This window comes from Cryptotermes secundus, unplaced genomic scaffold (genome assembly GCF_002891405.2).
Source record: "Cryptotermes secundus unplaced genomic scaffold, Csec_1.0 scaffold395, whole genome shotgun sequence".
Taxonomy (NCBI): Eukaryota; Metazoa; Arthropoda; class Insecta; order Blattodea; family Kalotermitidae; genus Cryptotermes; species Cryptotermes secundus.
In genome coordinates this window covers 1,138,294-1,159,520 of record NW_019742967.1, presented here as the reverse complement: position 1 = coordinate 1,159,520, position 21,227 = coordinate 1,138,294, and the positions used below count along the sequence as shown (strand labels likewise).

The window sequence follows — 21,227 nt, the reverse complement described above, 5'->3', positions numbered from 1 at the left end:
TTATTCATCCTTTTTAGTCAAACTACTGGCTTTGAGGCCCACTCTGGCCCCCGTCGATAGATTCTGGGACCTTGTCTCCCAGAGGTAAAGTGGCTGGGATGTGAAGCTAATCACTCAGTTCCACTTTGTGTTAAGATTAATAATGCCTGGAACTATACCTGCACTGCAAAATAAGTGTTAACATGGTGTTTAATTAAGCACAAATAAGGGTAGGGAGAGGGGTACTACAGTTACCCTGTTCAGACAGAGTTGAGGTCAGAGTAACACTGCATCCCTGCAATAATGAATGTTATATGTGAGGCCAGTCACGGTAGCCAAGCGGTCTAAGGCATGTACTGTCTTCACTTGCTTGGAAACCGGGATCATGGGTTCGAATCCCACTCGGCATGGATGTTTAGTTCGTGTGTGTGCGCTTTCTGTGTTTGTGTACAGGTAGAGGCCTTGTGATGAGCTGATCACTCACCCAAGGAGTCCAACCGAATGTGTAAGATCTAGAAAAACCGAAGTGAACGGAGAAGTTCATGGAGGTAGGCCTAGGCCCACTGGGGCTGTAGTGCCAAGGAAGAAAAAACTGTATGTGAATTTGAAAGTTTTACACACAGGGTTTCAGTTGCCAAACTGTACTTAATATAACAGTTGTTTAAAAAATGTGTACCATTAAGACTCCTGTCTCTGGATTATAGCATATGCGGTTTTGTAAAGGGTTACCTACATTTCATAGGAACTTGGTGCCTGAATTTCTTGGACACATCACTCTGAGGTTTACTGTACATTGTACTTCTTCCTCCTCATGTTTCCACTGTGTGTGGATCACCTAGCAACCAAGAAATCTCCCTCCGTCTTTGTTATCCTCAGTTTCCTCTCATGTTGTTCCTTTCTTCTGCATGACATCTTTGCTAATCTGTTGTTTCCATCTTTATCTCAACTTTTGTCTTGGGCGTTTTCCTTTTATGTTCATCTTCAAAATATTCTCGTTGACTTTTTCTTTGTTCATTGCTAAAATGTGTCCATACCATCTTCTTGTGTTATTCATCAATTTCTTTTGCATGATAATTATCTTTAGAGTCTGTCTATAGATTCTTGTTGTGGCAGTTCTTTGTATCATGTTGACACACCACCTCTTACAGTGTTACACGCACAATAACCTGGGCTGGAAGATCCATGTTGTGGACATGGGGTACCGCTCCCAGCGAAATGGCGCCAGTGCTGCAGATATGGCAGTCCTGAGCGCAGCTCTCTCCCTCTTTACTGCAGTGGTGACTGGTCTGGTCAGGTGAAGTGTGCAGTTGCTGCACCGCATTGTTAAAGTGCTCCTTGTTACAGTAAAGTATTTATGTCAAGAGCCTGCTGGAAAAGTTTTAATGTTGTTAGATGGACAGGCAACCCAGCCTGATGGTGGTTAGTGTTATAGTACTGGCTGTGAGCAGCACGGAGCTCAGATAACAAACTCACTGACCAAAGAGTACGAGCTAGTTCCTACTGGCCACCTTCAGGTTTCATGAACTGTTGTTGTTTTAAAGCTAATTCATAATTGCAGTTCAGTCCATTTCTTCTCACTGTGAGCAGACAATAAGAAACACAAACTGACTCTACATGTGACAGATGACAATAACAAGTGAAATGTTGTATTTGAGAGAATTTATTTATATTATGGCTGGAAACTAAGCCAGTTAAGTCCCAGCACAGATGCAGCCACAGTAGAACAGTTGGAAGCATTGTTCAGGCTCTCTTAGTGCATGCTTACATATCCAACAAATATGGGAGAGATGTAACTATTGTAATTCATTATGATCCTATAGCATTATTTTTTTACTGCCTTGCTTTCAGAGTCTCTTTGTTTAGAAATAAGCTCTTGTGCTGAAATCGTTTTGAGACTTTGCTCCTTGAATATCTCTGAGTAGGACTGAGGGAATTTAGGGTGGTTTCTGTAAACTGCAACCCTGCAATAGGAGTGCTGCTTATTACTGTTCATACTGAGATCAAACAAAGAGACAATTTTGATCTGTGTTGGCAGTATTGTGCTCACACCCCACCCATTAACTAGCTGCATGGAGCAGAGTTCTCGAGGAACTGATAGTTGCTCAGCTAGTCAAGGAAGTCCTCACTTTCAGTGGATCCTAAACGTTCATTGCCCTGTTCACAACAGCCCATTGCTAGAGCCTATTCTTGAATCCAGTCCATACCATCACTCCCTATATCATTAAGATCCATTTCAATATTTTCCTGCCATCTATTTCTAGGCCTGCAAAGTGATCTCAAGTGATCTCTTTCCAACAGGTTTCCAGACCAATAGTTTATACATTCTATTTATGTGCTGTTTATAACAGTAATGAGGCATTCTGCAATGGCATACTAACTGTCCTGGAAATATATTCAGGATGCCCATATGCTGGAAATGTAAAGGGACAAATTGACACCTTACTGTGTTCACAGATTGGGCTCTTTATGGCTTAAAGGCACTATGGGCAGTTTGTGGAAGGGCACATGCAGCAGATATTGAAAGGAATGTTACAGGAACATAAAGAATCTACAATATGTGCAATAATATACCATATCAATACCATTTTAGTTCATGTGTATTGTTTCATTTTTATTAATTTATTGTTTTGTTGCTTGTGTTTATCACATTTTGTATTTGAGCTTTATATTCATTATCATTATGTTGCTTTTATCATTTATTTTTATAAACTTGATTACTGTTGAGTAACAGGAGGTTCTTAAGGTTTGAGGTTATGACAGGTGTGAAGATTCATGTTGTGGTCTTCTGGATCATGACATAGTTAGTGCTGCCTGGTATGTTCAATATTTTGGAAGAACACACTTCAACCTTGAAGATGGTGGCATCACATTCCTCTAAAATATTGGTAACTATCTACTACATGACATCATGACCTAGAAGACTAGAACAGAAAGAAAATCTTATCTAAGAATGTGGACAACAGAACTCGCCCAAATGACAATGCAGAGGAACACAGCTAGTGTATTTGTATGCTAGTTCAGGTGAAACTGATAGAAAATGTATTGTAGTTAATATTAACAGACATCTTTTGAAGTGGTAACTGGTTATTAACACTCTCCAAAATAAAATATAAGTTCTTAAAGTGTCTACATATAATATTAGAGAGAAGAATATATGTGTAACTGGTGAAAGATGTGTTCTAAGAGCTATAAATTGATGGCCTGGGTTTGACCACTGCCGTGAGATGTAGAATATTCTCATCCCGTGGATACAAGCCAAGTTTGCACTTGACCATTTGTCCCTTGCTGTTACCAAGATCTGAGATTCTCTTTATGCCTTGAGGGCATGATGCTTTGACTCAGAGATGTAAGCTTTTTTTTCCCCCCTTACTTGCATACCCCTTTGAACTCCTTGACATAAGAATTGTTACAAATATATATACTCAAACACTGTGGTCTTCTGGGGATATACCACAATGTAGTAAAGATAAAGCCAAATGCTTCAGAGGAACATATCACCTCTATCTTCAGGACTGAAGAATAAGACAAACAAGAAACCATCATGAAGCAGGCTGGTTCTTACTTGGCCTACACTTTGACCCTGAAGATGGAGGTGACACATTCCTCTGAAGCATCAGGTTTCTTCTGAACTGCAGTGTTAAAACCCATAGGACTGTGTTCTTCATAATTATTGCTGTGGCAAATTCAAACCTAGCATGTACATACATTGCTTAGCTTTTAATCAGTTTCAAGTACCTAATTAGTAACAGAAGTTTATATGGTAAATATTATCTTTAAATAATAATGTTTACTAGTTTATTGGTGTTCAGGCAGAATGTACTTGGGTATTTTTATTGAATAGTGTAACATATCATGTTCACCATTCCATATAGTTATTATGTTTTATCATATTGGAAATATTTTATTATGCTTTTTATAACATTTTGTTACATTTTATTTAATATTAATTTTAATTTTCTTTTGTGTTTATTTTATTATTACCTCCTCTGTAAACGTCCTTCAAATTCCACCTCCCATCACTTCCTTGGAGACATATCACATGAAATAAATACATCAGCCATAGGGCAGACTGATGGATTTATGGAATTCTTTTTAACGTAGCATGGTCAGAAGCAGTTGCCTCTAAGCAAGATGGGGTACCTATTCTTCCCTTTATCAATATCACAACATAACTGGTTAAAGCTTTACAGAAGGAGCAATAATCAGATTAAAAAGCTTAAATTTTAGTCATGTAATAAAGAAATTAGGACTGAGAATTCAAACTGCACCAAACACTCTACTGCAACACTTGCATATCACTTTAACTGTGGTGGCTACCATACCTAATGGCAGGCATAAAGAGCAAATTTCACAATGACTTTGGGTGTCCTCTATTATATTTCTGTATAGATCAGATGAAGGACTATATCAGTATAATCATACAGTGTGCACAGATGTCCTGCAGGCTAATAGGGTTATTAAAAAAAGTAACATTTTACTTGCAAAATTTAGAGAACTGTGTCATCATCATATGATGAAAAGTTCTATGTTTAAATATGGGAGACTGAAATGCACAAATAGGCGAACTGTTTTTGTTTTGGACACTCTCAACTAATTTCTTGTAACATATTTGAAACAAATATTTTTATATAAATCTACATAATAATTCTGACCAGTCTCGTACATACCTAACTGCTATGGTGCATGCATATCCACTGACTTATACACGTGAGCCCCTTAACAAGGAACATTTTTGGGTTCAGAATATAACTTCTTCCTATCACAGAACCCTAGCTATACTGAGACCACAGACACAAATGCCATGGATCAACCCCTCCATACCTCTTGCAAACTGTTACATCTCCCCTCCAGTGTACTTCCTGTATTCTCCTTCAGTCATTTAGTCATTCTGTTTGCACACAAAAATTGGTGGTGATAACCACATGATGACTTCAGTTAGTGACAAGCTCTTTGGGCTGGTTGCCTTATGCCAGAGGGGAAGCATCATCCATGGGACTACTTTCCATGTTCTGAGTGCAGTTGTTTACATGTCTGTGTCTCACTTCAGTGTTATGGACTTGAAGTCAGGCAATCAGTTTGGTATCAAGAACAAATGCAGAGTGTGGGATTCTTTGATGAAAGCAATTGCATGCTATGTTGAAGGATGTTACAATTTGTTTACTGTGGTTGCTGAAACAGATCATTTTTATAATCATATATGCATTTTTTATGCATGGTTACTGCGCAAATGTTGTTCTAAAGAATGAACAGATATCAAATTTCAAACAATGACAATAATATTGAACCTTATCAGGTCCCTAACTGACAATAATTTATGAGCAGACACAACGTTCTGACATCAGTTATATTTGTGAATACATTTTGAATGAGTTTTATTTGAGAGAAACTGAGTAATTTTTGGGGGATTTAGCATGCAAGTATATATAGCAGATGTCAGGATGAGACAGTGTTGTGAGGTGTGTGGTACTGTAGAATGAAATAGTGAAATGACACTCACAGTAAGTACTCAGTGCTCGTGCTGATGTTATATGAACACTGTAATGTGGGGTAGCAACATTATGTATGGCATAGGGAGCTGTCTTACTACAAGCTGTAAAACTAAAAGCCACTTATGTGGAGATTATTAAAGTGGAAACTACAAAGGTATAAACAGAACAAATACAACAAAAACATAACCAGAAAATAAAACCATAAATAGATACTTCAAAGCAACTTGAGTGTAACAATCTAAACACAAACATGACATGTTGAGCCCAGGGATATCACATGACACAAATATAAAATGCAAGCACTTGATCTTGAGACAGATCACAAAATTAAGAGATAAGAGACTACAATCTAAGATCAGTGATGAAAGAAAATATTATTAGTTAAATTAAAGCTAAAAAGTAAACATAATGCAAGAAGACAAAATCTTTAAAATATCATACATATATGCTCAAAGAGGAAGAAGGGATACAGGATTAATGTAATCCTGGGACAGATTGTAGGCACCCAACCACTGTACAGGAAGAAGTGGAACATTCCTATTACTGGATTGAATACATACATCACCCTCTGTCTGAAACACTTCAAAGTCCCAAGTGAAGCTGGTTGGTTGGTGTGTTGCAAACATGCAAATTTGTGTTAGAGCAATAAATGTTTAACCCTTCGAAGCATTAAATTTCATTGAGTAATGTACAAAAATTATGTTTCTACCTCATAGAAAGCACACTCCATCTCCATTACAAAGGCCAGCCAATTACAAAGTCACTATAAATTATAATTTGACAATAGAAATAAGGCAAGTATAAACACAAATTTGAAGGTAACATTTTAAATAACTGATATAAGAGTACTGTACATCTTCTCTTGACAGTTTTTATTCCAGTCAGCCATGTTGTGTTGGTAATAATAACTACTGACATGGCAGTCCAACTTTGCATCCATTTTGGCTGACAGTTATCTATCAACCATTAACAGACAAGTTTACAATGTAGTGACCAATCAGAGTGCTCCCTTTCCTACATATTACTGCTACTCTTCAAAATACATTAACAGATTTATGGGTATCAAATTTAAGTTTATTATTCATATGATTTGAAATCTGTATAAAATTTAAAAAGACCCAGAAATCTTTACAGGTGTAAGCATGATATAAAGTGCTCATTTACTGTCACTACCGAGTTGAGCAGTGCTTATAATGTTGCCATATTAACTTTCATGAAGAAACATAGTACAAATTCATTACATATTCTGTATTTACACGCTGACATGGCCGACAGCTTCATTTATTTCTACATGCATTGCACTGCAGGGTTCACCTGTCATGCATGGATATGCAGAAATGTGTGGCCATGTTAAGAATGTACAAGCCTGTTCAGAACATTAACTTTCAAGTTAAATTCTGTAATTTTAAAAATATGGTTGGTGTAGTGAAACTTAGCTTTATGACTAATTTTTAGAGTTATTTCAGGAAGCTTAATGAGTTTGTAACTAAATCGGTATTTATTTACAAGTATTTTTGAAGAACTTATATCATATTCAGCTATTTTACCCTGTACATTATCTGTTTTCTGGGTTTGTATTAAGAAAGAACACAATGTTTGTAATCCTGTTCTGCTGCCATCTTCGGGCAGTTAGAGGACTTAATCTGATGTGCCTGATGCACTGAGCTTGTCTCTTTTCAGAAACAGAACTGTAAAAGTCACTAAGATATTTACATGACAGTGGCCGATATGTACATTGATCATTTGGAAGTCAGTAGTTATGAAAAATATTTAATAACCTTAATGTTCTACACATATTGACATAAAGCAGATGAGTGATGATTATGTAACTTAGTTCCAAAGGACCATGACAAATAGATACATTACAATTTGCATTACTGTGTTCCTGGGCTTTGCCTATCATCTTAGTATTACATACAAAAGAACTTTGTTTTCATCCTCTAGTGAAAACGTGTTGAGGCATGTATTCCATTTGGTCCACCAATGATGTTTTCTCATTCAATGGACTGATTCAGTGGACTACTGAACCACTCTAGCATTTTCCGTTACATGCCACCCCACCTTTTCTACTGAGGATAGAGACAGATCCAGCTGTCGAAACGTTGTGCTCAGAATACTAGAGGATGGACAAAGTCCATAATCCGAGTAATCATAAATGACTGCAAATTTTACACTTATTTTAAATATTTCTTTTCGGTCTTTCATGTCATCTATAGCATCTCTGCAACCTACACTGTGCTGCATAACAAGCTGATAATGCCCAGATTGCTCTAGCACACACCGATTGTTTAATAACATTAACTCAGTATTAGTAGGGAACCAAGAGGCCAGAGTTTGAGTTCTGGTAGGATCAAGAATTTTCTCTTCTCTACATCATTCAGACTAGTTTTGGGGCCCACCCAGACTATCAAATAGGTACCGGGAGGTTCTTTCCCCAGGGATAAAGTGACTGGCATGAGAAGCTGACCAGTCACTTCCAGCTAGTGCCGAGTTCAAGGATACGTGGATCTATACATCCACTCCCCCATACCCCTCATGGCATAGTGCTTAATTAGCAAAGCACAGGGACAACATTACCCTTATCTTTTTTTACCTTTAATTCGGAATTATTAATAACGGTCTCCTAGAGTTCATGATTTAGATGAAATGCATTAGTAAAATTTTGTGGTTCTAATATGCAGGTATAAAACTTTTCATGTCTTTGAAACTAAAATTAATATCAAATAAAGCTGATAACCAAAGGTGACCTTCATATCACTGATTTTGAGATAGAAAGTCACATGTCTGTGCGCAGACCATAGGCGTTAAATACCAGATAAAAGTAATACATTTTTAATTTCTTGACATATTCATGTTTATTTCCTCAAGAAAACCTTAAATACACAAACATAAGCATGCACTTGTTATGAACTGTCTTTCACTGAAGATTGTCCAATTTATTGAGGAAGACACTCTTATTTGTTAGGCTATGGATTTTCTCAGATTTAAGGCTCAACATTGACTCAATTTTAATTTTAATGACAGAAAAACAGTTCATAATTTACAAAATATGGTCAGTTTTGTAGACAGATGCCCTTGAACTGAACTGAGGTCATTATGGGTCAGCCTGATTTGATATACTCATATATTTTGGTACCCATGAATCTGCTGATAATATTAAAAAGTGAAATGTAATGAAATCCTGAAAACTTTATTAGATATGCCAAGAGGCATAGCAAGAATTAAATATTACACATAAGGCTGCCATAAGTTGACAATAATTTTATTGTAGATGAAGATTCTGACATAGATGTGTTTGTGTGAGTGTGTATGTGATGTGTATCATATGTTGACTGAATCGCTGTGAGCAGTTCTTGGTGTGGTGAGGGCAGCAAGGTCTGCTCCACCTCTACGAATGTTGCCAAGAGAGGCAGTGGTGAGAGTAAAAGAGGAATTTTCATACTAAACTTTTGGAGTCTGAAGCCAGAGGGAAAGATGTGGGTGGCCTACCAAGCCCGTGCCCTGGTTCATCATTTTCCAGAATGGAAGCTATCTATGGCCTGAGCAGTGCTCACTGGCCTGGGTGTTCATGAACGAATTTGTCAAGTTACTTTACATAGTACATTTTGTGAACTGTTGTAGACAAGAGTAAAAGAGTGTGTAATTTCTGGTTAATTGAGAGTTATATAATTTGAAGCCTGAAGTTCTTCCAAATAATATATAAAAATTCAGCTTTTGCCTCATAGAAAACAGTGGATAGCACATATTTGGGAGGTGGAAGGTTCAAATCTCTGTACAAAGATGTGCTCTCATGACACATCTGTCATGGTGTTTCTTAGCCCTTCTAGGCAAATGCTATAATAAAACTTCAAATTAGGCCATGACCACTTCCTTCCACATCCCTTCCAATTCATTATTCACTAATTATTTTACAGTCATATGCTAGATAGGCAGGGGATCTGAAAGAACCCTTAAATAGACCATAAATAAAAACCTACTCCTGTTAAATCTGAGAAGTGAATTCAACATTTTTATCATTCCTGCAGCTGCCACTGAGGGCAACAGCAGTGTGAAGGATCCTGAGCATCCACTGCCCTCTCAGACAGGGGATAAGGCAATATATTTGAATATATTGAATTCCTTAAAATAAGGAATTTAACATTATTTCATTTTCCCTTACTCTCATATTTTTATTAATAGATGTTCAATTTATGTATTTCATTTTTAGGTTTTTTTTCATAAAAATAAGATGAATTAAACATCTACTATTAAAAATGAGGGAGTAATGATGCTGAAATGAGGTTAATTTTTATGCATCTTGTACTGAGGTTAGAACACACGTAGAACTTTACCTTACATCTTTTGCCATCATGAAAGCAACAGTATACTGTACAATTATGTACCACTCAAAAGTTCAGTCCTTATTATACACATCTGAACAACTGATGGAATTTCTCAGGGTGATTTATTCTTGAAATCCTTCAGCAAGAGAGAACCTTCATTCATTCATTCATTTATTCAGCATTCCATAAATCCTTACATGGTTAAACACCAATGGATATAGAAATAGTCAACATGAGTAAACATGATCACATACTGCATCACAATTGTGTAATGTCATACCAGTTAAAAATATTAACAATATACAACATGAACAAAAACCATCATCGCTAACAATAAAGCGCTATCAACTACCACCCGTAACAAATCCGAAACTTTAATTGTTGTCACAGTTAAAATATTTGTCCCATGAATAAAATGGATTTAAAAATAGGAATCTTAACAGCAGACCTAAATTTTTTAATCTCATGAGCTTGGTGTTTTATATTAGGTGGAAGTTTATTAAAAATTATAATTCCAAAATAATATGTTCCCTTTTGAAAGACAGTTAAGTTACACGAGGGATAATGGAGGTTATTACTGTGTCTTGTGTTGATTGTATGAATCTCAGAATTAGATAAAAAGAGATCTTTGTTTTTGACCATGAATAACAAAATGGAAAAAATGTACTGTAAGAAAAGGGGCAGAATTTTTAATCTCTTAAACAACTCCCTACAAGAATCTCTACTTCTAGAATTGGAGATGACTCTTATTACCCTCTTCTGTAGTCTAAAGATATGGATGCAGAGGGGTGTATCAGCATATTTCTTCTCCCATTACTTGTAGTTGCCCTCACTTGGAAATATCTTCCAAGACTAGCTGGCTGAAGACATGAAAGTGTCTAATCTTCATAGAGGGAACAGGGTAGTTGTTGTATTAGGATACATTTACTTTGACACTACAATTTTGCAACCACAAGGAACTGAATTCATGTTGCAGTCTTCTAGGTTATAATGCCATGCTGTAGTCTGATATGTAGGTACCAGCACCTTCTAAAGTTGATACCTGCCTACTAAACTACACAGCATCACATCCTAGAAGACCATAATACTGATATTTACCTCTGACAGAACCTCAAATTTCATATATGAGTATTTAAAACTTGTGCATATAAAATGGCTGAATCATAATTAATGCAATTGAGCAATATTTAAGAAACATACATATTATAATGGTATGCTTTTTGTAGGCAGAACATTCCTCTTAATGTTTCATGTTTCATGTCAACAAAGTGAAGACATGATAAAGTGACATGAATCCTCACCAATGCTGCTTTTGCCTACATTCTCAGAGATTCCATGAGAATTTAATAAAAATATGAAAGTATAAAGAAATGAGAAATCATTCACAAATAGTTAAAGAAACTGAATTAGTTATATGTATATGGCGGTATTATTTCTTAGGGGACTTACAAACCTGTTCTGTGCTTTGTATATCCATCTTTAAAGTACATAGCTACCCTTTAAATGGTTCACAAAATACTTGATTACAAAATGTATACTTGCTACTTGAACTTGTAAAAATTTAAAAATGAAAACAGTTCTAGTGTATAGTGGGTTTTTATAAACTTACCTGGCATGCTGAACTATGGTCTAAATGAAATAAATTTCCAAGTGAATCCTAACCTAGAAATTGTAGTTTTGAATTTAGAGCTTGCGTTTCTGGGTAATATGCATATCCTTATAAAATAGTTTTTATAACTTGAGCCTGTAAGTCATACTTGTTTATAAAAACCCTAACACTGATTAGAAGTATAAAGTTTTACAGGTCAATCATGGGATCAGTCACCTCATGGTTGTCACTGTGGAAGTGAATACAGTGGATGATTCCAGTATTTGTTATATTTGTTTTTCTTCTGTAGAGATATAAAATGCTGAATTTTAATCAAGGAGAATTGTGTTACAGGAAATTAAGTCCATTATTTGACTCGTCTATGTACTAGGTTAATTTTCTAGATGTAAGATTTGAGGTATTCATGGCAGTGAGTTAAGGCTGTGGTTTTCTGGAATGTGGCACCTTATGGTTTTGTAGGTGGATGCAAACATTTTGGTGCTACTTGACCCCTGAAGATGGAGGCATTGTTTTCGCCAAGAATTTTGGTATTCACCTACAACACCACATAGTGTTACAATTGAAAAGACCCTGAATATTTTGGAAGTTTGCTTTTCTTTTAAGATTTTATAATTTGTTAAATTTCTGAAGGACACTCTTGTAGTATATCTGAGACCACATTAAACAGTGGTCATACACATTAAATTTTAATCTATTTCTCAAGTGACCTTCTTCTGTTTCCATAAACATATGCTGTTGGATTATTGCCAGTTTTGCCCTCCTTCCCATGAGACTTCTCAATAACTTCAGCATGGCTGTTTGCATTTGTGTTACAGAAACATCTATATGCTTTCAGCTTCAATAAATAAGGAACGTGAAACTGTGAAACTGAGTGTGGCACATCCAGCAGTTTTGTTGTTACACTTCTAGTCCTAAACTACTGGCTTGCTGTAGAAGTTGCCTGATTCATTAAAAATAGAATGAATTATGTTCTCAGACTGTGGTCTATTTATGTATTTATTTACTTCATATCCATGGATCATTATACATGATCTAGGACAGGTCTTCTCAATTATGACATCATGTAACCCAGTAGGTGGGTACCAGTGTTTTGGAGTCACACTATATCCATCTTCAGGGTAGAAGTGGAAGTTGGTAGCCACCTACCAGAAAACAGTATGTCATAAATCTAAAGACCACAGTTGAGGATCTACACTTCCACAAATAATATCAGATCTTATTTTAATTACAATAATTTTTGATGATTTTTGTAACTTGGAACCATTCTGAAGTCATAGCATTTAAGGGTACCATTCTGTAATTGCTTTCCCAATATGTTTCATTTTCACAGAACCTCTGAAATATTTTCCGATCAAGGAGAAAGTAAGATAGTCTTCCTTTATTAGTATCAGAATTTATAATCCATAGCCAATAAATTTAATTCACTAAATAAAATTTTTTGGTGATGTTATTTTGGAAATTATTTCCAAGTGTGGTTAATTCATTTCTAAAATCCTGAGCTATGAATAGAATATTGTCCTGATGCAGTATCAGAATGTGCTCTGCATTTCCAAAAAACCCAGTCATGATGATAATGCACTTGTGAACACTGCAATTCTTGATGGCCCTCCACCGTTACTGTTCACCCAGCTAAACTTTCTGGCAGATACATGAAGTTGGACTGTATCAGATTTGGGGTCTGAGTTTGTCTTACCTCAGTCATCACCAGTATATCTAATCATCATTTGCTTATACTAAGTGACAACTTTGTTACTATCTCCACTTCACATAGCATATGACCCCCTTTGGTACTGATGCAGCAAGCACTGTTCTTTTGATATCATATTCGTCAATGTGACCATGCTTGGTTTTAGCCTCAAGGTAGAAAAGCAATGCACTGGCAGATGTCAAACAAGTCTGCTGATACATGTCAATTGTTTGCCAGTATGCATATCAGAATATTCGCTAGAAAAAGGCGTGGATAAAACCCATCACTGAATGAGATCAGTATTTTAATAGTAAATGTATTTGAAGAAGTTATTTTCATTTTATAATTTTAAATCTTAATTTTAAACAGTTAAATGAAACCTTGAAAATAACTAATTAAGATATGCATGCATAACATACTGTAAACTCGCCCAAATGCTACATTAGTTGATACAAGCTTCTACTATTTTGACTTTGAATTTTAGTAACTGACAACATAAATAATATATTTTTATTAGTTTTGTAGCCACATTTAGTTGTTAGGTTCAACTTCAAAGTACAGAGTGCCTTTCTGACTAATAACTCGTGAATGTATGACAATAATGATTCTGTGACAAATATGAGAACACTTAAGATAAATATTTATTGTATTAATATTATAAGTAAAGATTTTTAATATCAGTGATTTAATAATGTATTTACCATGGATTATTATATGTGTTTGCAATGTGTAAAGATACATGTGAGTCAGAAACTTGAAATGTTAACATGATTATGTGTTCTTCTCAGATATATATGCATATATACATATCCAAATCAATGTTCTATTAGTTGTTTATACAGTTAAGCCCTCGACATGTTTCAGGGTTGACAATAATTAAACAGCTAGGTTAACATATAACCGTGCTGAAACAAAATCAGGACCTTCCTAAATTGTAGAATTTAATTGATCTGTGATCAGGATCAGTGTTAGAGTTTAAGAGAATGCTAAGTTCTTTGTGACATTAAAAAACATGTGTACTTCATGTCAGAGGTTGCCAAACTTTTGAACTTCAAAGCTGTTTATGACAATTTTCAGAAGTCTGGGGACTGTGAATAGACATGGATTGCATGGCATATGTGTTTAGGCCACTTTCTGTGCAGCAGACTTTTCTATATTTCATTTGTAAAATTTGATTGGCCAACATTTCGTCCATGAATCACACTGATGGATGGTTCAAAGGAACTCCCTGTAGCTTAGGAGCTTTACTTAGGCCACATTTTGTATGTGTGCTAAAGAGTGGGGAAAGATTTGTGCAAAATTATGAAGAGCAGAAGGGAGATGGTTGGTGATGTTCAAACATTTCACAACAGAGGAGTCAGACCTTAGATCAAAGAACCAGGTAACAGTGATACATCTGTCAGGCAGTTATTGGCGAAAGTGACTTATTATATTTTATGTGTTTCATAGTGTTGATGCAAGAATTTTATTTCCAGTTCAGCCAGTATTCATGTAAGGCAGCATTTCTGAACATTTTTAGTCATGGTATGGTACCTTGTGGTCTCAGAGTGAGAATTCATGTACCTTCTCAATGGCTGCCTAATTTTTTATTTAAGATTTTGTGTAATATAAACATGACAAGATAGAGACACTTTTTTATTCAAAAGAATTATTTTTATTCCATGCCTAGAAAAGCTGTACAAAGAAAGTTGTCAAGATGGTCTTTAAAGTGTTTTCAACTTCTCTGACTATGTATGAACATACATCATTATGACCTGGGGTACACATACCCGTGATTCAGAACCGATCATATGAGAGTTGTTCAGAGTTTGAAGGCTACCTCATTCCCACTTCTGTCCAGTTACTTTGAAGCCAAAACCTTACAATAAAGTGGGTCTCTCTACAAAGAATTAACATCAGCTTGTTTCCCCTTTCCCCTCAGTGCTGCCATTCACCCAAGAAGTGCTTCAGAACATAATTCTACTGCTGAACAGCATTTGATACTAACTCATCAGGGATATGAACACTGGACCACAAAATATTGTTCTAAAGTTGGAAGATAACTGTTGAAAACGAAATTTCACTGTATATATGGAGAACATAATTTTTAAAGTATATAAGATAATGCCACATACGAACTCTGAACAAGTTGTAGTGCAGCACTGAGACATAGCCACTTTATTCCACTCTTGCCCAACAGTTTCATAGCAATACAGAAAAATGTAACAAACGGAAATGAACATGTTTAAAATGCTGACTGGTCTCTGTTTGACATTAAATGAAGAATGAACAGTATAAGGGGGGGAAAAAAAACAAATTTTGAAAATAAGCAAAATAAGAGAAACACACTTTACTAGTAAGCTGATAACCGTTTCTTAGCGGAACAAACGTTGCTAAGTGTCATCTAATGCGGTGAAGTCAATTTCTGACTTAAGACTAGGACTGCAAATGGACATCGACCTGGGTACTTGCCATGTACTTAGTTCAAAATTATTTCATTTTGAGGAAGCTATTTCCAGCACTTTAAAACATCCACCTAACATTCCCAATACCTACTTGTGTAACAATGAAGTCATGAGATGTAATTATAAAAAGTTCCTTTCAATACATATTGGTCATTCCCCTGAGCTTTTCATCTGCTCAGAAGTGTGTTTCTAGTTGTGAACTTGAGCATCTACCTAGTTTTGAAAAGATATTTCCATCCCTGATTATGACACTGTAGTTACCAATATCATTTAAAACAAATATTATCGTTATATCTACAGCAGAGAAATGAAATGCAGTTGGTAAATACCATCTCCTCATAGTCAAGCAGCAGATATTAACCCTGGAAGCAGTAGTGTCGGTTTCTGAAATGGAAGATGGGAGCAAATGTTTTTATTCATGAAATACCGTTCATAATAAAATGACAAAATTGACAGTTTCCATCCCTGAAGTTTATCTGAAATTTGTGACTGTGTTGTTGAGCATTCAGTAGTTGTTACTTGCTGTTGCAGTTTGGCCACATTGCTCAACGTACCATAAATTTGTACACAGTTATCTTGAGTCCGTGTTTCACCATCTGCAATAAATAAAGGTCAGGGCATCTCAAAGTAACTGGATTCTTCTAATGATTTATGTCAAACATTGGTTTAATACAAAAATACATATTAAGTAGTCAAAATGTTCATAAGATGAAGATAAAATTATGAAGAAATTCCTGCCAAAGGCAATGGTTTCAAGGCATGAACATACTTGTAAGAATTTTTACATCTTACTTCTTAGTTTTTAAGTGCTTTTAAGCAAAAAATAACTTAATTGCAATTTTTGGAGCTGGATACATTTATTTATCTGTACCTTTGCATATTTATTGTTTATGTTGTTCTTACCAATTTGACTTGTGAGTGAACTGAATTTGACTTTTAAGAATGTCATTTAGGAAAGAAAATGGGACATGTGTGTTACACAGTGAAAATAAAAAGGAATCTCTACATCTATAATAATTCAGTAACAACACGATGTAGAGGAATTATACAAGAAATTGTACCAGACTTTGAGTAGTCAGCAAGATTCTACTGTCCAATTAATATTTGTGTAGCATGTCCCCCTTGACAACAGTAGCTCAAGAGTAATGTGCACTCTTAATTCTGTAGGTCTACCTTGTGACAGTCACGCCATACTTAGAACTGAGATGGAAACCTTGACCAATGGGAATATAAGGAATAGGTTATGTTGACAATAATATTATCTGGAGTTAAACATGATGCATGTGGTATTTTCTCATTCTGTAGTTAATTCATAGGTAAACAATAAAAGGAGAATTTATGCTTTGTCCTTAGTAAAAGTACTGCACCCCTCTCCCTTGTCCTTATTTGCAAAGTTATAAATGCTTAAATTGTTAATAAACTTGTGTATGGCAACAGACAGTTAAATGTGTCACTTGAATGCAACATTCCTACAAAAGGTGAAAAGCATAGGGTTGTAATTGCTTTATTTCATTTGTTTCTATTTGCTGAGTAACAGTGGTCTTCAATAAAGTTGTAAACAATGGCAGATCGAGAAAATACACCATGGCATCCTATTATAGTAAACAGAAGAAATTCAAAGATTGATTCTTGACAATAATAATTGTACAATAAATTCTGATAAGAAACTTATGCAGAAAGACAATAAGCTTATGACTGTAGAGAGATTTTATTGTAAATTTTGGGAGTTGTTGTTATTCATCTGGTCTGTAAACCATGGAGCTGAATGTATAAATAATCGAGTATGAATGTATCATATTAAATTGCCAGAGATTTTGTTTTCAGTATGAAATTGAAATGTGATTGAATGTGTAAAATTTATATTAATATCAAAATTATGTGATGTATGTTATTTCAAAGTTGCTGACATATAAAAGAGTTTAAAAACTGGCTTTGACTGAAGAAAATGCTGCATGATGGAAGAAAATTATGGATACCAATCTGAAACATAATGCTTGAAAGGTTATGTCATGTTTCAATTGCAACCAGAGACAACTTGTCAACTTGTCACTTTTTGTGTATGTATGTGTGAGTATATGCAGTCTAAGCAAGAATGTGTGTAAATATACCTGTACATACCTGAGTTAAACAAACTAAATTTTGTTGTTGTACATCTCTGTGTAATATTAAAGAAAACAATGATCGAGGGTAACTGTTACAATTTTCTTGAGGAGGCTTGGAAGTGAATTGTATGTATGGTCACAGTGAAAAGTTAACATCTGTAGAATTATTTTGCAAAATCTATGAGCTATGCCACAGAACTAAATGTGTAAAATTTGAATTAATTTTTATGAATTTGCCAATCATAATTTAAGTATCTTCATGTTAGAATTCATAAGAGAACAGGGCATTTGATCTGATAATATGCAACAGTATGCTGTACTGGCCTACCACGTATTAACTAACTGACTAACTAATTATGTATCTAACTCTATGGAGCTGAGTCGTCCTTGAGAAGCCAGTATTTGCTCAGCCACTCAAGAAATTTCCAACATTTTTGGAATTCAAAAGCTCATCACCACGTTCACAAAATCCTGCAGCTGGTCCCAAATGAATCCAGTCCACATTCTTCCATTCTATTTCTTTAAGATCTATTTTAATATTATCCTCCCACCTATGTCTAGATATTCCTACTGTTATCTTTCCTTCAGGTTTTCCTACTACAGCCAATGTATGCCTTTTTCCTGCATTTTTTTCATACATTTCAAGAAGTTAAAACATACTGATTAAAATTAAGGAATGACGAGGAATGAAATAAATAGTTTTTTATGCAACTTAAGTTCCTAATTGCAATGAAACCTCAATACATTGCAAAGCAATGAAAATAATTAGCATGAAGCTGTCTCCCTTCCCCCTCGCATTTCAGGACAGCCACCGCTCACATATTTTGTCATACCTTCTTTGTTTTCCAAGCTCCGTCTTCCCGATTCCAGTTACTGTATTTCTTTGCATATGCCAATGTGAGGTTTTCTGCTTTGGATTTGAGGATCTCACAGCTATGATTGTGAAGAGTGGAGCCAACTGCCTTGCAATGATACGTAATTCAGAGGAAGCCCGATATTTTGGAACAACCTATCACCTCCTTCTTCAGAGCTCTGCTTGCTGCTTGTTTTATGCTGATTTCTTGCTTGGCAACACTAATGTTGGGCTTATCACAACTATAAGATGGTACAAAGCAGAACACCATACTACTGCTATTTTCTGAATTCAGAGGTAGGTTGAAACTACAATGTACTACATTAATTCACTTCTAAGTTCATGCCAGATATATCCAATCACCCAACAGCTGCACACATATTCTATTTTCGATCAAGGATTTTTATATGGTATTTGGTAGCTTAAAATATTTTGAAAGAAGTATCCGGTAATAAAAGCATAATTCAGGCAAGTACACCCATTTGTGTGGGTTCTTCGCACAAAGTGGCATGGACTGGAGACATAATAGTGACTCTCTGTATTCATCTGTCCACGTTTCATCCCTGAAACTCTGTTACTGCAATCATGGTTAGTCAGCCTGACATANGGGGGGGGGGACCACAACATCTGCTCAGAGACTTGGGTTTAAACCTTTTAAGACTGTTTTTACTGAAGCCATAGACTATTCAGAAGAGTAAAATAATAAAAATTAATAATTTGTAATATTAATATCTATAGTTTCTTCTCTTTAATATATCAGTTTTTCCAAAAACTGTGGTAAAGTGCGGCAGATGCCTGGCTTCCACCCCACCCACCCCTGCTAGCACCTATGGCTACATATACAGTGTGTCTCAGGAGGGAGGGTCAATATTTTGTGGGATCATGATGTCGGTTATTCAAAGCAGAAGTGTATATGTACATGTGTCCTATTCTGAACAGTTTCCAAGACAGAGCTATTTTACTGCACAGTTCCAAAATTGTTGATAAAAAAGAGATATTACATAATGTTTCTAATGCCGGTATTTATTGTTCAGTGACCAAATTGGTACAGTTTACCCAGTATAATTCATTTTCAAAAATTCAACCATCATCATCAACGCACTTTGCAACTCCTGTGAGCACATGACATGTTACTTGTCTGTAGAATGTATAGTGTACAGTGTACGGTGAAATGGCTCTATCTTGGAAACCGTTCGGAATAGGACACATGTACATATACAGTTTCTGGCTTAGAATGAACAGTACTATGACCGCCCTATACACTGATCTTTCCTCTGGGGACACTCTGTATATAAACGTATGTTTATCAGTTAGTTAATGTTTTTAAGGAAATAACCAACGTTTATTCTGAGAATTATAAGCAAGCTAACCTCAAGACCATGACACTCGACACAGACAGTATTCAGTACAGTGCACAGAAACATTCTTTGCCAACGCCAGGGCTTGAACCCCCTCAGTCCTAACAGTGATTATGGCCCGGTGATCCGACAAGTTCAGTCATGCTGACAGAGGTATCTGGTTCGAGACTCTCCCGCGAGCTGTTATCCTGACAGGATGTTTCGTGCTTTTATTCCTTTCCTTCAGGACAACACTCCACAAGTATGTCTACATAACCTAAGGCAACAAGCCAGCCACTGACCACGGCAGTGCGTCCCCCCGCCCCCAAGATTTTTAACATTATTTAATTATCGTCATTGTCTTGCCAGTTTTCCCTCCCTTAAATTCTATTTGGCGCGCTGTTTTGAATTGCCGCCCTTCATCACTAGGAGTGAGAGTGGGGTTTTGTAACCAAATAATAATCACGATGTAATTTTACAGTTACTGAATTTTAATATGCGAAACAGCGGAACTACTTCTGCATGCAGGGATATCGGAATATCAAATCAAGTGATTTTTAGTTCACGTAAAATATTTCTTACCATTTCTTACGTTCCCCCACTGCGACTGGAGGTGCATTATGGATATGAATGACGTCGTGATGCATCTCGAAGCGAGACCCCGGCTGTACACGACCTAAGCCGACAGAGAGCTGTTGCGCGCGCTGGGATGAGTAGTGTTAGATGCCGGTCAGTAAGTTTTTCAATATTTTGTGTGGAAAATCAGTGTCCAGAGCCGTAAGTTGTGTTAATTAGACATCTTTCAGGTACGTGTGACTTCATATTAATACAGTGAAATTAAATGTTGCCTAAAAGTATCAAAAATGACTTCACAAAGGTTTACTTGTTGCGCAGCGTGTGTTGGTACCACCAGTTACGTTATGTTTAATAGTAAAGAAGTGACGTTCATCGTAACTTTGACAGTAATTCCTTAAATTCTGCAATCGTAGTTACTTATTCAATTGCATATTACAAGATTGTGAACTGCGTAATCAGTACTAAAATATTCGTTCATTAGCATGAAGTGCTAGTTGCAAAGTTTATAGCCGTTTGAGCGCCACTTTTCGTAATGAAAGAAAGTGTTAAATAACAGACGAATTCGAAACGAATAATTTATTTGTAAGTTCATTAACATTTGTTTGTCAAATTTCCAGTTGCATCGAGAATATTAGTGACCGTAAAATGCGTAATTATAAATTTACGACTTGTGCAAATAAATATGGCGCCTCATCTGCAAGCAAAGGTAGACATTTTGGATTTTTATTTTGGCGGAAACATGGATATAAAAGTAATTAAAATTAAAATATTACACATTAACAATTGCAGTGACTAATAAAGTTTTAGGTAATTTTGTTACCAGATTATA

General features: G+C 35.8%; 1 protein-coding gene across 1 annotated transcript in view; it reads left to right on the top strand.

Annotated features, from left to right (window-relative positions):
• Window positions 1-3,504, top strand: part of LOC111873532 (protein Skeletor, isoforms B/C) — an 86,185-nt gene extending 82,681 nt beyond the window's left edge. Inside the window, exon 12 of the mRNA XM_023868314.2 lies at window positions 1,128-3,504. Within this exon, the coding sequence (XP_023724082.1) occupies window positions 1,128-1,277 (150 nt within the window). The 3' untranslated portion in view covers window positions 1,278-3,504. The remainder of the gene's footprint in view (window positions 1-1,127) is intronic.
• Window positions 3,505-21,227: the final 17,723 nt, after the last annotated feature.